At 34.5% G+C, this 18,246-nt stretch overlaps 1 protein-coding gene across 4 annotated transcripts in view; it reads right to left on the reverse strand.

The window, feature by feature from the left end:
* Window positions 1-18,246, reverse strand: part of LUZP2 (leucine zipper protein 2) — a 488,810-nt gene that overhangs the window by 29,814 nt on the left and 440,750 nt on the right. For 3 of the 4 annotated variants that reach the window (XM_060606229.3, XM_060606227.2, XM_060606228.2), the window contains exon 10: window positions 439-531. In XM_060606229.3, the coding sequence (XP_060462212.1) occupies window positions 439-531 (93 nt within the window). Of the gene's footprint in view, window positions 1-438; window positions 532-12,804; window positions 13,069-18,246 lie in introns of those variants that run through there. The other variant, XM_078433326.1, reaches the window with a different exon arrangement.

The following is an 18,246-nucleotide window of genomic DNA, read 5'->3' on the forward strand; positions in this document are numbered from 1 at the left end:
AGAGTCTATTACATTTCCTAACAGAATACCTACACTTCACTGACATCCAAAGGACATCTGCTTTTTCACATTTTAAAGTACAATGTTTAGGGGTGCCTGGGTGGCTCAGTCAGTTAAGCGTCTGACTTTGGCTCAGGTCATGATCTTGCAGTTTGTGAGTTCGAGCCTCGCATTGGGCTCTGTGCTGACAGCTCAGAGCCTGGAGCCTGCTTCGGATTTTGTGTCTCCGTGTCTCTCTGCCCCTCCCCCACTTGTGCTCTGTCTCTCTATATCAAAAATAAATAAAATGTAAAAAAAAAATTAAAAATAATAAAAAAGTACAACATTTAGACAGTAGATATTACATAGAAATAGAAAGCTTCATGGTGGCATGAACTAGAACTGTTAAAATGTCTATTTCATGTTGAATACATGAAAACCACTTTAACTTATTCTTACACTTAGAGGATTGCACTCAGTAGTGTTCAGATTTTCTTCCTTTGTTGTCTCAATTTGAGAGCTCTCATTGCTTCCAGTAAAGGTTTGTTGAGGCTAGAGAAAAGGAGAGAGAGAAGTAGGTTCAACAAATAGATCCATGTGACTATTATAAAATATGATAAAATGGCAACACCACACTCAAGGAAAAAGAATAAAATGGAAATCTGTATATATCTCAGACCTTAAACATTGTAAGCAAATAAAATAAGTTCAATTTTGTATTAGTGAGGTCCAATGGTATGATTTTCCCACTGGAAATATTTATTTCTTGAATATTAAGTTTTTATTTTAAGGTTAATAGTTCCACAAAAAGCAGGAATCCTCTCTTTTCTTATATTTTAACTCCAAGTATATCTGAGAAGTATAAGTACACACATCATATTCTCAATAAGAAAGAAAATGCTCCATAACAGCTCACTGTATAGAGCATTGCATTTACATCAATGCTTTACTAATTAATTAAGCACTGCTTCATATCTCTGGAAACCTTAAATACGATTTTAAAATTCATCTCTTTAGGAACACTAAAATTTTTTTTAAAGCCAGTTTTTCAGGCTTTTAAATACCCAGGGAAGGGTATTCATAATTAATATATGTAAATATCCTTATAGGTTGGTCTGAGATTTTTCCACTGAAAGTGCATTTCTTGGGCAAAGCTGATTTGAATATGCTGTTAGGCTCATAAATCTACAAGGGTATTATTGTAGGATAGACAAAAACTAAACTCAGTGAATGCTAACTGGCTTGGATCTGAAACTGTGATCTCAGTGGATCACAGAGGAAAAAGAAAAGAGGGTTCTAAGCTTTGGGGACCCAGGAAGATAAAGACAAAGATATGGTCTGATCAAAGTGCCCAAGAACCCACTCAGATTTTCTCTTTGCTACTCTATGCACAACACTGCCATGGTTTTCCATAGGCAGTTTCATTCCTTAGCAGGGGAACTTTCTTACAAAAGTAATACTTTAATAATACAAAAATATTTAATAAAACTAGTAGAATTTGTATTTTGTATTTTAAACTACAAAAAATATTTAATAAAACTAGTAGAATATCAAACACAAAAAATCAAAACTAGTAGTACATTAGAGAAACAACAGAAAATAAAGCACCTTCATTGACTAAAATAGTCCCTATATTAAGTTACCCAAATGCTGGGCTTTACATGTAACGGTAAAAACAAGCAAACAAACAAACAACAGATAAATAAAGTAAGTAAATGAAATTCTTATTTCTTTATACTTAAAGGAATTGAATTTCATTGTAAGAGATCCAGAAGACAACAAGTATTTCCCCTCTCTTAGTCCACCTTTCTCTCCTCTTCTTCCTTATTTAAGACCCCTATCTTCCTTATCTCCCCTCTATACCTTACTTAAGATAAGAAATTTAAACAGGTAAACAAAATGTCTTTGAATAAGCCAGTACTCTGTGTTAGATGTTTTTGGTGGATAGAAAGATGAAAAGGTATTGTTTCTGTCTTCACAGAATTTACACAAAGATTAATAAAAGAGGGCACAAGCCCTGAGTGATTAAGGGAAGAATGAAGGAGAACATTCCAGGTGAAGGGAACGGTACAAGCAAAGATATGTAGGAAGAAGACTCAGCTGTTGCTCTGTTGCTTTATAGGGTAGCAGTAGAGTGAGCACAAGAAAAATGCCACAAGTAGCAAGGAAATTCCAAAATTGAGCAGCAAAGTATGTATTTCAGTTTAGTAGCCAAATGAAAGTTCATTTGATATTTTAAAGCAAGCATATAAAATGGCCAGAGCTCTGTGAGCATGGTGCAGCAGCAGCATAAAGGCAAAAATGGAAGAGAACATAGGGTGTGGAAACCAAGAAAGAAACGATAGATATCGATCAAGTAGATGGTAACAGATGCCAAACTGAAGTGCACTGGCTATCGAAAAGAGATTGCTCTTTGTCGAGAGCAATGATTAGAACCTACAGAATTGAAAAATTCTACAGAAATAGAGAAACGTGGTGAAAAAGTAGGTTTGTAGCAAGGAGCGTTTAAAGCACGTGTGACCCTTAAATAGATAGGTGCTATTCAGTAACAATGTTAAAAATGTTAACATGAATCAAAAGAGCCATTTAATCTAGCTAAAACCTACTGGACTTTTTGTAACCTACAGATTACAGACAGTTTGAAGAAATAGGTTAAAAAGTGCAGGGGGAATAAATAAATACGAATAGTGAAGGAGAGTCTCCTCTGGCTTTCGCAGCAAAAACCACAACTGCAAAAAGATAGAGTAAATCCCACTAACAGGCAAGGAGAAATTTTAGCATATTTTGTTTCTGTTGAACAATCAAATCATTGAATGAACAGTCCCAACATACCTTTGAAAATTTATTTACTGCATAACAGCATTAAAGGAAATTGAAGTATAAAATTCATCCATCATCCTAGCAATAACTACTTTTACTTCTCAATGTTGCCTTCCAGTCTTTGTCCATATCCACACGAGTATTTTATATAGTCATGATTATAGTGCCCATGACATATTTAATTCTGTTTTTACACAGATGATATATATGCTTTATCTCCTAAACATAAATATAAGGATATAACTCTCCTTTACATGTCTAAATAATGTTTCATATAATGAACTTGTAAAAATGTATATTACAGTTAAGGATATTGGTGGTTCTGGATTTTAGGTTATAATATTGTGATAATATCAATCTTCTTGGTACCAGTCTGCAAGACAGCTCATATCATATTAGTCATTGGTTTAAACATCTGTCTCTCTTCGTAGGTTGGGAACCCATGAAGTGAAGATATCATGGTTTATTCATTATTGCATCCTTTGAAGCTAGTACACATTTTGCACTCATTAAGTTCTGTTGTTCTTTTCATTACTAATTTAAGATACATTTCTTAGGACAAAAAATAAAATAAGAATTAAAGATCGGTACTAAATCAAGAGGAATAGAGATATTGATGCTTAGAGAAATCTTTCCAAAATGTGACAATCTTAATTACTTCTTGCAGCATGAGTCAACATTTATTGTGCATCCATTCTGTGACAGTGGTGTATTTGGAACTGAGATCAAACATTAAAACCGTAGTTCTTGATCTCAAAGAGCTACCATTAGCTCCTCATTAACTGTTCATCATGTCTTCTACCTTCCTAATAGCTCCTGATTTCATTCTGGGGGGTTACCTTTCATGGGATGGTGTTTCCAAGGAATTATTTTATATATCAAGTTCCCTGATCTATCAAGATGTTGGCACATGACCCAAGTGAGGTCATGAAATCTCCATTCTTAGAATTTAATATTGATTACATTACGAGGAGGCTATAAATGGTTATGTACATTCTTTCCAATAGGGTGCTTTGCCCAAGTTGTTTCTACAATAAGACCCATTTTATGGTTCATACTCCCAGTCTTCTGAAGCAGCCTTTGTTTCTGCCCATCCCCAGATATGTTACCTCTGTCATTTCCTTGGTATTAGGAGCTCCTGAGGTTCTACCAATAAAGCCCCTTTATTTAATTTGGTAAGGGTCAGTGCTGGCTGCATGTAATCACAGAGGCCTGGATGAAACAGGAGTCAAATCAATAAAATAAAACTGACAGCATAACATAAGGGTTTAGGTAGAGGTTTTGCATGGAAACTAACAGGATGGAAAGCTAACCCAGCTAGAGAAGCTCAGAAGAATAATACCAGGCCCACCAATGATGGAGATTACATTTTAGGGTAGATGTTCAATATCCTCTTAAAAATATAAATATGTAGTGTATTAATAAATTATAATGTTTAATATTTTCTCATGGAAGTACTGTACATTTGTGAAAATGCTCCCAGATTTTGGTGGTAAGGCTGAGACAAGGAATATATCCAAAATAAAAGGTTTTATCTATCTATCAATCATCTATCTGTGTTTGTGGGCTTTTGCTAGTTTGGATAGATGATAGAAAGGTCTTCATTAATTATTAAAGTCACAAAAAGTTGAGGGAAAGGAATGACAGTGAAACTTTTCTCTTCCATACGTTTGCCAGGGATACCCTTGTTTCCACATATTAATAAATCAGGCTATCATGGGGCGCCTGGGTGGCTCAGTTGGTTAAGCATCCAACTTCAGCTCAGGTCATGATCTTAGAGCTCATGAGTTCAAGCCCTGCATCGAGATCTCTGCTGTCAGTGCAGAGCCAGCTTTGGGCCCTCTCCCTCCCTCTCTCTCTACCCCTCCCCTGCTTGCATGCACTCTCTTTCTCTCTCTCAAAAATAAAAAAAAAATATTTTAAAAATTAAAAATACATAAAAAAATTGGGGTGTCTGGTTTGGCCACTTCTTTATCAATACTAAAGTTATCTCAATTTTGCTACAGGGAAAGACTTGTATATTGTGTATATTAATTACTTTTAACAACTGGAGGAAATGATACATTGCTTCAACAGTGTGAGTAACAAAGTATAAAAAGTTAAAATGCTTTAAATACAAAAATGTAGTATTTAATTGATGAACTGCTTACATTTAAACATAAAAACATGCATTCCTTAAAATAGGCTTTTGATGTCAGTGAGATGCTCCTGGTGGAAAGAAGTCTTGTTGAGTCTCATGAATTAATACAGAATGGGAACTGACTTTCAGGGAAGATAATGTGTTTTTGGAGTTAAAAAATGAGGACTCAGATTCTGGACTAGCACACAAATAAATTGAGGACTTGGAAAACTTATATAATATTGAAGGGTCTCCGTACTCCATTGCCTTGCTAAATTAAGTCAAGAACACCTAAAGTGAAGTATGTTTTTCCTTTTGGTTGTTGTCATTTTTTTTTACTTTGTATTTTTAGAGCAATTTTAGGTTCACAACAAAATTGAGAGGTACAGAGATATTTTCACATAGTCCCTGTCACACACATGCGGAGCCCTCCCCATTATCAACATCACATGCCAGAGTGATACAAATGTTATGAAAGATAAACCTGCAGCACATCATAATCATCTAGTGTCCATAGTTTTCATTATGGTTCACTCTTTAGTTTGGACTAATGTAGAATAACATATATCCCTCATTACATTATCAGAGTATTTTTCATGGATCTAAAAATTCTCTGTGTTCTGCCTATTCATCCCTACCTTCCTCAACCCTGGAAACCACTGTCCTTTTAATATTTTCCATAGTTTTGTCTTTTCCAGAATGTTCTATAGTTGAAATCATACACTATGTATCTATTTCAGATTGGCTTCTTTCATTTAGTAATATGCATTTATGTTTCCTCCATGTCTTTTCATGGCTTAATATAGCTCATTTATTTTTGGTGTGGATTCATATTCCATTGCCTGGATTTACCACAGTCTAGGACCAGATGACTTCAGTGGTGATTTCTAGCAAAAACTTAATGAATAATTAATACAGATCCTACTCAAACTCTTGCTAAAAACAGAAAAGTGAATGCTTGCAAACTCATTTCATGAGGCCAACATCACCCTAATACCAAAGTCAGACAAATACGCTGCAAGAAAAAGAAAGTTGCAGGACAATATCCCTGATAAACGTAGATGCAAAAATTCTCAACAAAATATTACAAATCAAATTCAAAACTACATTAAAAAGATCCTATACCATCATCAAGTGGGATTTATTCTATTGATGAAGGATGCTTCAATATCTGCAAATCGTCAGTGTGGTTCACCACATTAACAACATGAAAGATAAAATCATAGAATCTTCTCAATAGATTCAGAAAAAGCATTTGTTACAATTCAACATCCATTTACTCTCAACAAAATGGGTATAGAGGAAACATACTTAAACACAATGAAGGTCATATATGACAGGCCCACAGCTAATACAGTCAATGGTGAAAACCTAAAAGCTTTTCCTCTAAGATTAGGAACAAGACAAGACTATCCATGCTTGTCATTTTTATTCACCATAGTATTGGAAATTCTAGCCAGAGCAAGTAGGCAAGAAAGAATAAATAAAGATGTCCAAATGGAAAAAAAGAAGTAAACTTGCTGCTTTTCACACATATTATATATAGAAAACCCTAAAGACTACTCCAACAACCTGTTAGAACTAATAAATGAATCCATTAAAGGTGTAGTATATAAAAGCAATACACAAAAATCTATTGTGTTTCTATATACTAATAATAAATTATCAGAAAGAGAAATTAAGAAAATAATCTGTTACAATAGCATTAAAAAGTATAAAACTCCTAGGAATAAACTTAAACAAGGAGATGAAAGACCTGTGCACTGAAAACTGTAAGACATTAATTAAATAATTGCAGAAAGCACAAATACATGGAGAAATATTCCATGCTCATGAACTGGAAGAATTAATATTGTTAAAATGCCCATGCTACTACCCAAAGAAATCTAAAGATCCAGTGCAATCCTTAACAAAATTCTAATGAAATTTTTCACAGAAATAGGTCAAATAATCCTAAAATTCATGTGGAATCACAAAAGACCCCATATAGCCAAAGCAATCTTGAGAAAGAACAAAGGTGAAGGCATCAGGCTTCCCAATTTCAAACTGTATAAAGAACTACAGTAATCCAAAACGTGTGGTATTGGTATAAAAACAGAGACATATGGATCAATGGAATAGAACAGAGAGCTCAGAAAAATACCTCACATATATGTTCAATTAATTTATGATACAAATACCAAGAATATACAATGAAGAAAAGACAATCTCTTCAATAAATGGTGGTGGGAAAATTAGACAGCCACATGCAAAAGAATGAAACTGGACTGTTATCTTATACCATGCACAAAAATTAACTCAAAATGGATTAAAATCTTGAATGTTAAGACATGAGACTATAAAATTCCTAGAAGAAAATGTAGGTGGTAAGCTCCTTGACATAGGTCTTGGAGATGATCGGACATGAAAAGCAAAGGCAACACTAGCAAAATTAAATAAGTGAGATTACATCAAACTAAAAAGCTTCTTCACAGCAAAGGGAACCATTACCAAAATGAAAAGGCAATACACTGAATGGGAAAAATATATATTTTTGAAATCATACATCTGATAAGGGATAAATAACCAAAATACATAAAGAGCTCATACAAGTCAATAGTAAATAAATAAACAAATAAAAATAAATAACAAAACAAAAAACCATACAATTAAAAAATGAAAATATCTGAATAGACATTTTTTTCCCAAAGAAGACATACAGATGGCCAACAGTACTTGAAAAGATGTTCAACATCACTAATCATCAGGGAAATGCAAATTAAAAGCACAATGAGCTATCACCTCATACCTCTTAGAATGGCTATTATGAAAATGGTAAGAAATAGCAACTGTTGGTGAGGATGTGGAGAAAAGGGGATTCCCTTGCACTGTTGGTAGGAATGTAAGTTGGTGTAGTCATTAGGAAAAACAGTACGGATTTTTCTCAAAAAACTTAAAAATAGAACTATTATATGATCCAGCAATTCTACTTTTGGGTATTTTCTGAAGAAAACAAAAACACTAACTTGAAAAGATATATGCACCCCCATGTTCATTGCAGCATTATTTACAATAGCCAAGGCATAGAAACAATCTATGTGTCCATCTATGGACGAATGGATAAAGAAATATACACACACACAGACACACACAATATTATTCAGCCATAAATAAAATGAAATTTTGTTACTTGTAACAACATGGTTGGACCTTGGGAATATTAAGTAAAATACGTCACACAGAAAATGACAAATACTATGATCTCATTAAAAACAAAAAAAAGCAAAAACCAAGAAACAAGCTCAAAAATATAGAGAACCTATTCGTGATTGCCTGAGGTAGCGACTGGGTGGTGGGAGAAATGGGTGAAGGGGGTTAAAAGGTATACATTTTCAGTTATAAAATAAGTAAGTTATGAGGATTTAATGTACATAATGGTGGCTATTGTTAATAATACTATAATGCATAATTTGTAAGTTGCTAAGAGAGTAGATCTTCAAAGTTCTCATCCTAAGAAAAAATAATTTTATAATGATGTACGGTGATGGACTTCAACTAGAAATTATTGTGATGATCCTTTTGCAATATATACAAATATCAAACCATTATGTTGTATACCTGAAACTAACATAATGTTATACATCAATTATATCTCAATAAAAAAATGAAAAGGGGAATGGGTAAAAGGAGAAATCTGGATAGTGGCATATCACTGAAATTATATTTATTTTCTAATCATAATCTTTAATGTTGTGAATTTTTGAATTACAGGTTGAAAATAAACTTTCCTTAAGAAAAAAAAATTACAGATTGTGTACTTAGTAGGTTATATGGTGTACAATAGTGGGCCCACAAAAATATATATGATATGTCCTATGATAAAAGAGTAAATGTTATTTTATATGGCAAAGGATGTGATGAAATTAAGGTCTTTGAGAAGAGGAAATTATTCAGAGTCTTGTTCAATCAGACTGCCATAACAAAATACCACAGACTGGGTGGCTTAAATAACAGAACATTTATTTTCTCACAGTTCCTGAGTCTGAAAATTCCCAGATCAATACCTAGCAGGGTTTGCTGTTGGTGAAGGTTTTCTTCTTTACTTGGACACTGATGTCTTCTAAGTTGTTCTCACATGGCAGAGAGAGAGAGAGAGAGAGAGAGAGAGCAAGCTCTCTGGTATCTCTTCTTATAATTCTACCAGATTAAGGCTGTAACCTTATGACCTTAATTACTTAATAACTTCCTTAAGGGCGCCTTCTCCAAATATAGTTAAAGCTCCAACATGGGAGTTTTAGGGGGGCACAATTCAGTCTGTACCACCCTGGATTATACGGATGGGCCCTAAATACCCTCCTGAGTGCCCATATAAGACAGAGGGAGATTTCATAAAGACACACAGAACACAAGGTAATGGCAGATGAGAATAGAGGCAAGAAGGATACAGTCACGAGCCTCGGAATGTTCACAAAGGCACCAGAAGTTGAGAATGTTCACAAAGGCACCAGAAATTGAAGGAGGCAGCAAGCACATTTTCCCCTAAAACTCCCAGAGTATAGTACTGCCAGATTCAGACTTCTAGTCTCCAAACATGTGAGAGAATAAATTTCTGTTATTTTAAGCTATCATCTTTCTGGTAACTACAGGAAACTAAACAACTACCCCTTCCAGTAATTTAGAAATGTCTTACTCATTTTCCTAGCACTTGAATATGTTCCATCATTCTATAGAAGGCAAAATAATTTTAAACATCCTCAATAGTATATCCAAGGTTTTCTTGTCTTTTCTGAGGAAAAATCCCAAAGCCCAAACCTTTCAGATAGTACTGAGAACCCGTCTTAAACATGAAAATTTCTATTAGAGAAACTGTTTTTTTTTAATAAATAAAATGAGAATCCCTGACAGTATACTTGTCAAGAAAGAATTCCAGAATAAATGGCAAATCTTAGTCATTTCTATATTCTGTTGGAGAAACCATAGCATATATATTACACATGTGGCTTTTCTCTAATTTAACTTGATTTTTATGTAGTGTGTACATATTTTTTTAACATAGCACATGAGGAAACTGGAATAGGTGATATGTGAAGTTCTTTCCTTAGCAGTGGAAGTTTCCAGAAAAATAATCAGGGAGTGTGAAGGTGAATGACATGGAAAAACAACTTTGATTCTGGGCTCACAAATAGTATCATCATGGTGATGATAAATTATGTATATGTGTGTGTATATATATATATATATATACACACACATATACATATATATAAAACTATATATAATATTTATATCACAATATATTTCTTTCAACTAGTAAGCAGTTTATTTTTTTTAATGTGTATTTATTTTTGACAGAGAGAGAGAGAGAGACAGAGCATGAGCGGGGGAGGGGCAGAGAGAGAGGGAGACACAGAATCTGAAGCAGGATCCAGACTCTGAGCTGTCAGCACAGAGCCTGATGCAGGGCTCGAACTCACAGACCACGAGATCATGACCTCAGCCGAAGCCAGACGCTCAAGTGACTGAGCCACCCAGACACAGCAGTAAGCACTTTAATATAACACTTAATGGTCTTAAGATAAAATGTGATAGATTTCTAACCAATATTCAGTAACAGTGTTTATATTTACTTTCCTACCTGAAAAAAGGGGGGGTGGGGACTGGAAAAAAGAGGAAACAATGGTATGAAGAAAACTGACAGCAGATAACGAGGGGCAGTGGTACCTTAAAGACAAGACACAATTGAAATGCACAGGGCCTGTATCATGGGCAACTAGAGACCAAGAGAAGGGTATTGAAGAACTGAAGCAGAAATAATGGGCACCAAGACTAATACTGTTAGGAATTAATTCTGCCAAAGCCTACACATGCAGTGGCCTCTCAAGACCAAACCATGGCCCCTATCTTTCCTGTGATGAGGACGATGATGAATGAAGAGACTGGAATTGCTTTGTTGACCTAATTTAGTTCCCAGGGTCTTAACAGAAAAATGAGATCATGAACTTTGTAAAGGCAAAGACAATGCCTCTTTCATCTCCACAACTCTTCACAAATAGCATCAAGATGGACAAAGAATAGAAACATCACAGAACTCTTCATCTTGTAACTCACCTGAACTCTGTGAGGCAGCTATTATTAGCTCCATCTTCTAGGCAAGGAAACAGACTTTGAGAGGTTCACTGAGTCACCCACATCAAACAGCTTTGGGATGACAGAACTAGTGATTAACCCAAGCTGTCATATTCCAATTTCTTTGTATCTCCAACTCCATCTTAATACCTCCCTACTAGAGATAATGGTTGACAGGATTCATAACCATTTACTGTATGTCCTCTCTTCAACCTCAAGTTATGTAATGACTTTCCCCAAGCATCTAGTTTCTGTATTATGGGCGATAGATGAAAAGGAGGGGTCCTTTACAGAGTACTCTTTCTGTAGTGTCTAGTTGCTACATTGTACTTTAACTTCATTAAAGCTTGCCTTGGGTTCAAGTAATTGCTCAAAAAAAAATTAGTGGACATAAAATTACACTCTATTTGAATAATATAAATACCCATATATATTTATTAAATTAAATTTGCCAAATACATTATTTTTCTGTATACTCATTAAGTTTGATCTAATAAAAATTTCTGATAGTTTTTATAGGTTGTTGATAAATGAAAGTCATAAGGCAAGGTGGTATGAATGTCATCCACCCATAATTTTCCCAGAACCATCCCTTTTTAAACTTTAGCTCACATATATAAAATGAGGCAAAGACAGTGACCAGAAAAACTGCATGTGGTGATAATTGAAACAATTTTTAGAGAGATGATTCAGAAGTTATAAAAAGAAAAAAAAAGGTGAAAGAACAAAGCTTCTCCTTGTTCCACCTCCATGTCTATCCTCAAGGTAAAATAATACGCTACAATCCAAATAAAATTTGTCATTAGCTAATATATCATTTTCAGAGTTCAGTTAATGCCCTTCTAGTTCTGTGCTTGCAATTCCACTAAAGTCCTTCTGCTTCTCTACAGCAGAAAACACACATCCTTGTCCTTGGTTACCTCTTATTTCCATTCTTATGGTATTTCCTGAATGACAGCTTTAACTTGAAAGCCCAAACTTCCAGACTTTTATTTCTCTCTAGTTCTTCAGTCTCAGATGGTTTACCAAAGTTAGATGATTGCTAAGAGGGAACACAAACCCTCTTGTGGGATTCTGTATAATAGAGTTATCTCTAAATAAGAGTCAACAAATCATTCCCTAAAAAACTAACAGAGCTGACTGGATTCTTAACAAAAACAAATCTTGGAGTTTGCTCAAATCTCCTTTCAGTCTAAATGTGAGCAGAAGTTTTCTGTGATAAATTCTATAAGTAAGCACTATCCCGATTACCAAAATTATTGAGTTTGCGGTGCCTGGGAGGCTCAGTCAGTTGAGCAACTGACTCTTGATTGCGACTCAGGTCATGATCCCAAGGTCATGGGATTGAGCCCCGAAGCCGGTTTGGAGCTGAGCGTGGAGCCTGCTTAAGATTCTTGTTCTTAGGGCACCTGGGTGGCTCAGCCGTAAGTCACTCCTTTCACAAATAACTTCTAAAGACTGAGGCAGGTATGATAAGGGATTCTAAGGGATTGCTCTATGGTTCCAAGGGAGCAAAAAAAGATGTAATGACACTTAATAACATTCCCAGGAGAGGAGATATTAGAATAAAGTTATATGGCAATTTTATGATAAATCTGCACGTCAACGTGTTAAACTATGAGGAAGAAAAAAGATGTATCAGAATCCCTATTTTTGCAGAAAAGAAAATTAAAACTCAGATGATGATTAAATCATTGTCCAAAGTCATAATGTTATGAAATTTGGTCCAATACCATTGCATTAATTTCCTAGTACTGCTATAACAAATCACAACACACTGATTGGAGTAAAGCAAGGCAATTTATTATCTTAAAGTTCTGTTGGTCAGATGTTTGACATGGTCTCAATGAATTAAAATCAAGGTTTCAGCAGGACTATGTTATCTTCTGGAGGCTCTAGAGAAGAACACAATTCTCTTTTTCCAGTTGCGATAGCCTACTCAGGTCCTTTAGCTGTATCTCTCATCCTTTGTCTTCAAACTCCACAGATCTTTATCACCCGTGTCTTTCGTAGCCACAACTCCCCATTTTTGCTCTTCTTGCCCACTTTAAAAAAAAACATTTATTTATATATTTTGAGAGACAGAGAGAGAGCAAGCAAGCACAGGGTAGGGACAGAGAGAGAGGAAGAGAGAGAATCTCAAATAGCTTCCACACTGTCAGTGCAGAGCGTGACATGGGGCTCAATATTGCCAGTGGTGAGATCGCAACCTAAGTTGAAATCAGGAGTCTGATGCTTAGCTGACTGAGCCGCCCAGGTGCCCTGCTTCTTTGCCCACTTTTAAGGTGTCCTGTTTTACTTTGGGCACACACAAATAATCCAGGTTAGTCTCCCTATTTTAAGATCAGCTAATTGGAAACTTCATTTCTGTCAGCAATCTTAGTTCTCATTTGCCATATAATCTAACAAAATCCACAATCTATTTTTAAATTAAAAAAATATATTATAAATAATTCATACATCTAAGAGGAAATCATAATGTAGCCTTCAAAATGCTATATTTTAAATTTTTGGATGTAGCCAAAGTAAACCCTTTGTAGGAAAATGTATAATTCTAAAATACATCAAAAAAAGAGAAAAGGATAAAACTCTTAAGAAGTCTGAAAATTACCCAAATACAGGAGGAAAATGCTGACAATAAAGAGAGGAGGAAAAATTGTAGAACTAGAAAGCAAAACGAGACTAGAAAACTTAAGCAGAAAAAAATAATTCTTTAAGAAATATTAATATTAATAGACAACTTTGAAGAAATATTGATAGGCACAAATAAACTATTTGGAATGAAAAAGTTGGTATAACTATATTTACAGCAAAATTTTAAAAGACCTAGCAATAAAACCACAAATACTTTAAAGCCAATCTATTATAAACCACATATAAAATTGGCAAATTTCTAGAAAAATATAACTTTGCAAAACTTACTGAAATAAAAATGAGGAAACTAGTAATATAGTGAATTGCAAGTTACTGGAAAAATGTGCACTCTTTAGTAATTATTGAGAAAATCAATGGTACAGATTAACATTTAATTTGCATATCTAAACCACACTAGAATAATTCTATGTAGATTCAGTAATACAGTAAAAATAATCTGTAAAATATTTGGAAGAAATACAGAAGAACAGTTTTACGACTTCAGGGCGGGAAACTTTTTTTTTAAATAAAAAGAGCAATAAGGACTAATCATAAAGTAAATTGATAGGTTGATTTGACTACATGGAAATTTAGTCCTTTTTATTAAAAGACATCAAAAACAAAGTCAAAAAAGAAAAAAGCACACACAGGAATTAAGAATAGTTATTTACAAATAAAAGGAATGATATTCAGATGTATAAAGGATCCCTATAAATAAAAAAGTAATAGACAAAACTTAAGTAAAGAGAAAAGATATAGTCATGCTTCATAATGGGTAAAACAAATTTTGTGTTACATTAGGACAAGATATCTCTATCTCATTAGCAATCAAGAAAATGCAAATTGAGACTTAAGGGAGCTATCATTTTATACTAAATCAGCAAAATTTTTGCTTTAAAATAGACAGCTGGGGCATCTGGGTGCCTCAGTCAGTTAAGCATCTGACTTCAGCTCAGATCATGATCTCATGGTCCATGAGTTCAAGCCCCATGCTGAGAGCACAGAGCCTGCTTGGAATTCTCTCTCTCTCCCCCCACCCCTCTCTCTGCCCCTTCCCTGCTTGTGCTCTCTTTCTCTCTCCCTCTCAAAAATAAATAAATAAACATTTAAAAAAAATACACAGCTAATGTCAGTATTCTGATTATGCTCCAATCCTGTTTTTATGTTGGTTGGTGGACTTAGGCGTGTTTATTACTATGTACACAATTTAGATGAAAACATAAAATAATTAAATGCTATTCCAGTTAAAAAACAGATCTGTCGACATAGAAATTGTTCATACTTTGTTAAAAAATAGTTCACAAATTGGTATCCACAGTGTTGTAAACTTTTGTGCAAAAATATATAAAAGTTTGCATGATATGTACAAAACAGAGTTTGTGAGAGAAAGTATGTGAGGCATTTTTTTTTTCCTAGCTGGGGCTATTATGGGATTGTTTTATGCTGTATGTATGTATGTATGTGTTTCTGCTTTGTTTTTTTCATGAAATAGCATAGACTTTTTCTATAATAAGAAAAAAAAGATAAAGTTATAAAATACTGCATATAAGAGAAAGATTAATTCTAGTCAAAAATTTTTTTCAGTTATATGATGGAAAAATCAAGGCTAGATATTAGACTCAAGCCCTGTCTTACAGGATTGGAATTTGATATGAGGAAAGATGAATTTGGGAAAAGGAGTCAGATTTCAGCAAAGGTCAAATGAAGACAGTTCTAGAGTGGAGTCTGTGGGAATTAAAAAATAGTACATGAACATGCCCCAAGGAAAAAGTTTCATTAGTGGAAAATATGTTATATCAAGTAGTTGATAGATCTGACTTCCATACTGAGGAATTTAGACTGTGTCCACTAGGTAATGAAGAACTTAGATGGTATCTAAACAATTTTTTCATATCTCAACAAGCGTTAGACATAATTACTCATAGAATTGGTGCTTGTAACATCAGTCCTTGTTACACAATCCAGTTAACATTTCATATATATTTTAAAAAAGCAACAGCAGCTATGAAGATTGAAAAAGAAAGAAGTCTTCATGGGCATTTTTAAACTTCATTACCAAGTAATATGAAATTAGTAAAAAAAAAAATGAAGTCATAATAATGTAAATAATAGCTTCATTATTTATTCAAGAGAAGAATTATTCCAAATCAACTATGAGAAATAGAATATGAGTGTTTCCAAGGTGTTTTGAATATGAAACTTGCTGTACTAAACGGAATGACTAATTACTCTATCAGTAATGTTTATTAATATTTCAAAAGGATGTAAATCTTTATTTATATCAGAAAGAATCATTTAACAGTAATTTGTTCTCCTATACTAATAATTGCCTAGGAATACTTAGAAAATACATTTCTTATGTCCTGTGGTATTGCTGATAATTTTAAGATCCGAGAATAACTCAGTAACCTGTTTGATGTTATATATATGGATGTGTGTGGCCCATATGCTAATGGATTAGAAGAGTTCAGGGATATGTTTGATTAAAACTCAAAACAGGGGCGCCTGGGTGGCTGGGTCCATCGGTTAAGCGTCCGACTTCCACTCAGGTCATGATTCCCCCCGTTTGTGAGTTCGAGCCCCGGGTCAGGCTCTGTACTGACAGCTCAGAGCCTGGAGCCTGCTTCACATTCTGTGTCTCCCAGTCTCTCGGCCCTTCCCCTGCTCATGCTCTGTCTCTCTCTGTCTCTCAATAATAAATAAATGTTAAAAAATAAATAAATAAAACCCCTCAAAACAGTAAGGTTAATTAAAGTGGGAGTAAAGATTTTACTGGTTTAAAAAACTGAAATAACTAAAATAATTTTAAAGATCCTGAGTTTGCTTATTTATCTTTTTCTTTTTGTTGGGGTAGGAGAGATAACGTAAGAGTTTCTATTTATAGAGTCCCTTCCATATTCCAGAAAAGTGTAAGTTCATATGTGCTTGTATCTCAGCAACTAATCATGCTACCTTTTATGATTTTTTATTATTTTTAATAAATTTATTTTAAGTTTACTTATTTTGAGAGAGAGAGAGAGAGAGAGAAAGAGAGAGAGAGAGAGAGAGAACCTGCACCCAAGCTGGGGAGGGGCAGAGAGAGAGGGAGAGAGACAGAATCCCAAGCAAGCTCTGTGCTGACAGCGCAGAGCCTGATGTGGTGCTCGCACTCACAGACCCTGAGATCAAGACCTGAGCAGAAACCAAGAGTCAGAGGCTTGACATACTGAGCCACCCAGATGCCCCTAATCATTTAAAATGAGGAAACTCAATTCAGGCTTTAAGAAATTTGCCCAGATTCGACAGGTAGAAAAAGCATAGAGCCTACTCAAATATTCACTCTTTAATCACAGTGAATCCTAATATGGGACCATTATAAAATTTAATCGGGGAAAAAAACTGACATTTTAAGTCAATAAGCTTCCTTTGGTTTTGCCTACATTGTTTATATGCCACTACCCAAATAGAGCATTTTGCAATGTGACAATATTCACAATGTAAGCAATATTCACAATGTAACAACAATTCATCTCCAGAGGTCAATGGTTTGTAATTATGAAACTTTAATAAATCAATTCCAGTGCATAGTCTGAATCTTTACTATTAAATTTTCAAATATATTCCCTTTCATCTCATTTTAACAGAAATACAGAGAAGCTAAAAAGGTACTGTTCAGTAGTATTTCCTTAGAAACATAGAATGCCCAGATAACTTTCAAAGTTCCAGTCTAAATTCAATGTTGTGACTTTCAAACAATAAACTTTAAAATTGGGCTTCTTAGGGGCGCCTGGGTGGTTCGGTCGGTTAAGTGGCGAGTCTTGATCTCTTTTCAGGTCATGCATGATCTCACAGTTCATGAGTTCAAGTCCTGCATCAGGCTCTGTATTGATGGTGCACAGCCTGCTTGGGATTCTGTCTCTCCTTCTCTCTGCCCCTCCCCCTCTTGTGCTCTCTCTCTCTCTCTCTCTCTCTCTCTTTGCCTCTTTCTCAAAATAAATAAATAAACTTAAAATAAAATAGGACTTCTTTTTTTTAAGAGTTAGGGCAAAACAAGGACATTTTTATTTAATTTATCTTTTTTAAATTTACATTCAAGTTAGTTAGCATATAGCACAACAATGATTTCAGGAGTAGATTCCTTAATTCCCCTTACCCATTTAGCCCATACCCCCCTCCCACCACCCCTCCAGTAACCCTCTGTTTGTTCTCTGTATTTAAGAGTCTCTTATGTTTTGTCCCCCTCCCTGTTTTTATATTATTTTAGCTTCCCTTATGTTCATCTGTTTTGTATCTTAAAGGCCTCATATGAGTGAAGTCATATGATTTTTGTCTTTCTCTAACTCTTTCGCTTAGCATAATACCCTCTAGTTCCATCCACATAGTTGCAAATGGCAAGATTTCATTCTTTTTTGATTGCCGAGTAATACTCCATTATATATATATATATATATATATATATATATATATATATATATACCACATCTTCTTTATCCATTCATCTATCGATGGACATTTGGGCTCTTTCCATACTTTGGCTACTGTTGATAGTACTGCTATAAACATTGGGGTGCATGTGTCCCTTCGAAACAACATACCTGTATCCCTTGGAT

This window comes from Panthera onca, chromosome D1 (genome assembly GCF_046562875.1).
Source record: "Panthera onca isolate mPanOnc1 chromosome D1, mPanOnc1 haplotype 2, whole genome shotgun sequence".
Classification (NCBI taxonomy): domain Eukaryota; kingdom Metazoa; phylum Chordata; class Mammalia; order Carnivora; family Felidae; genus Panthera; species Panthera onca.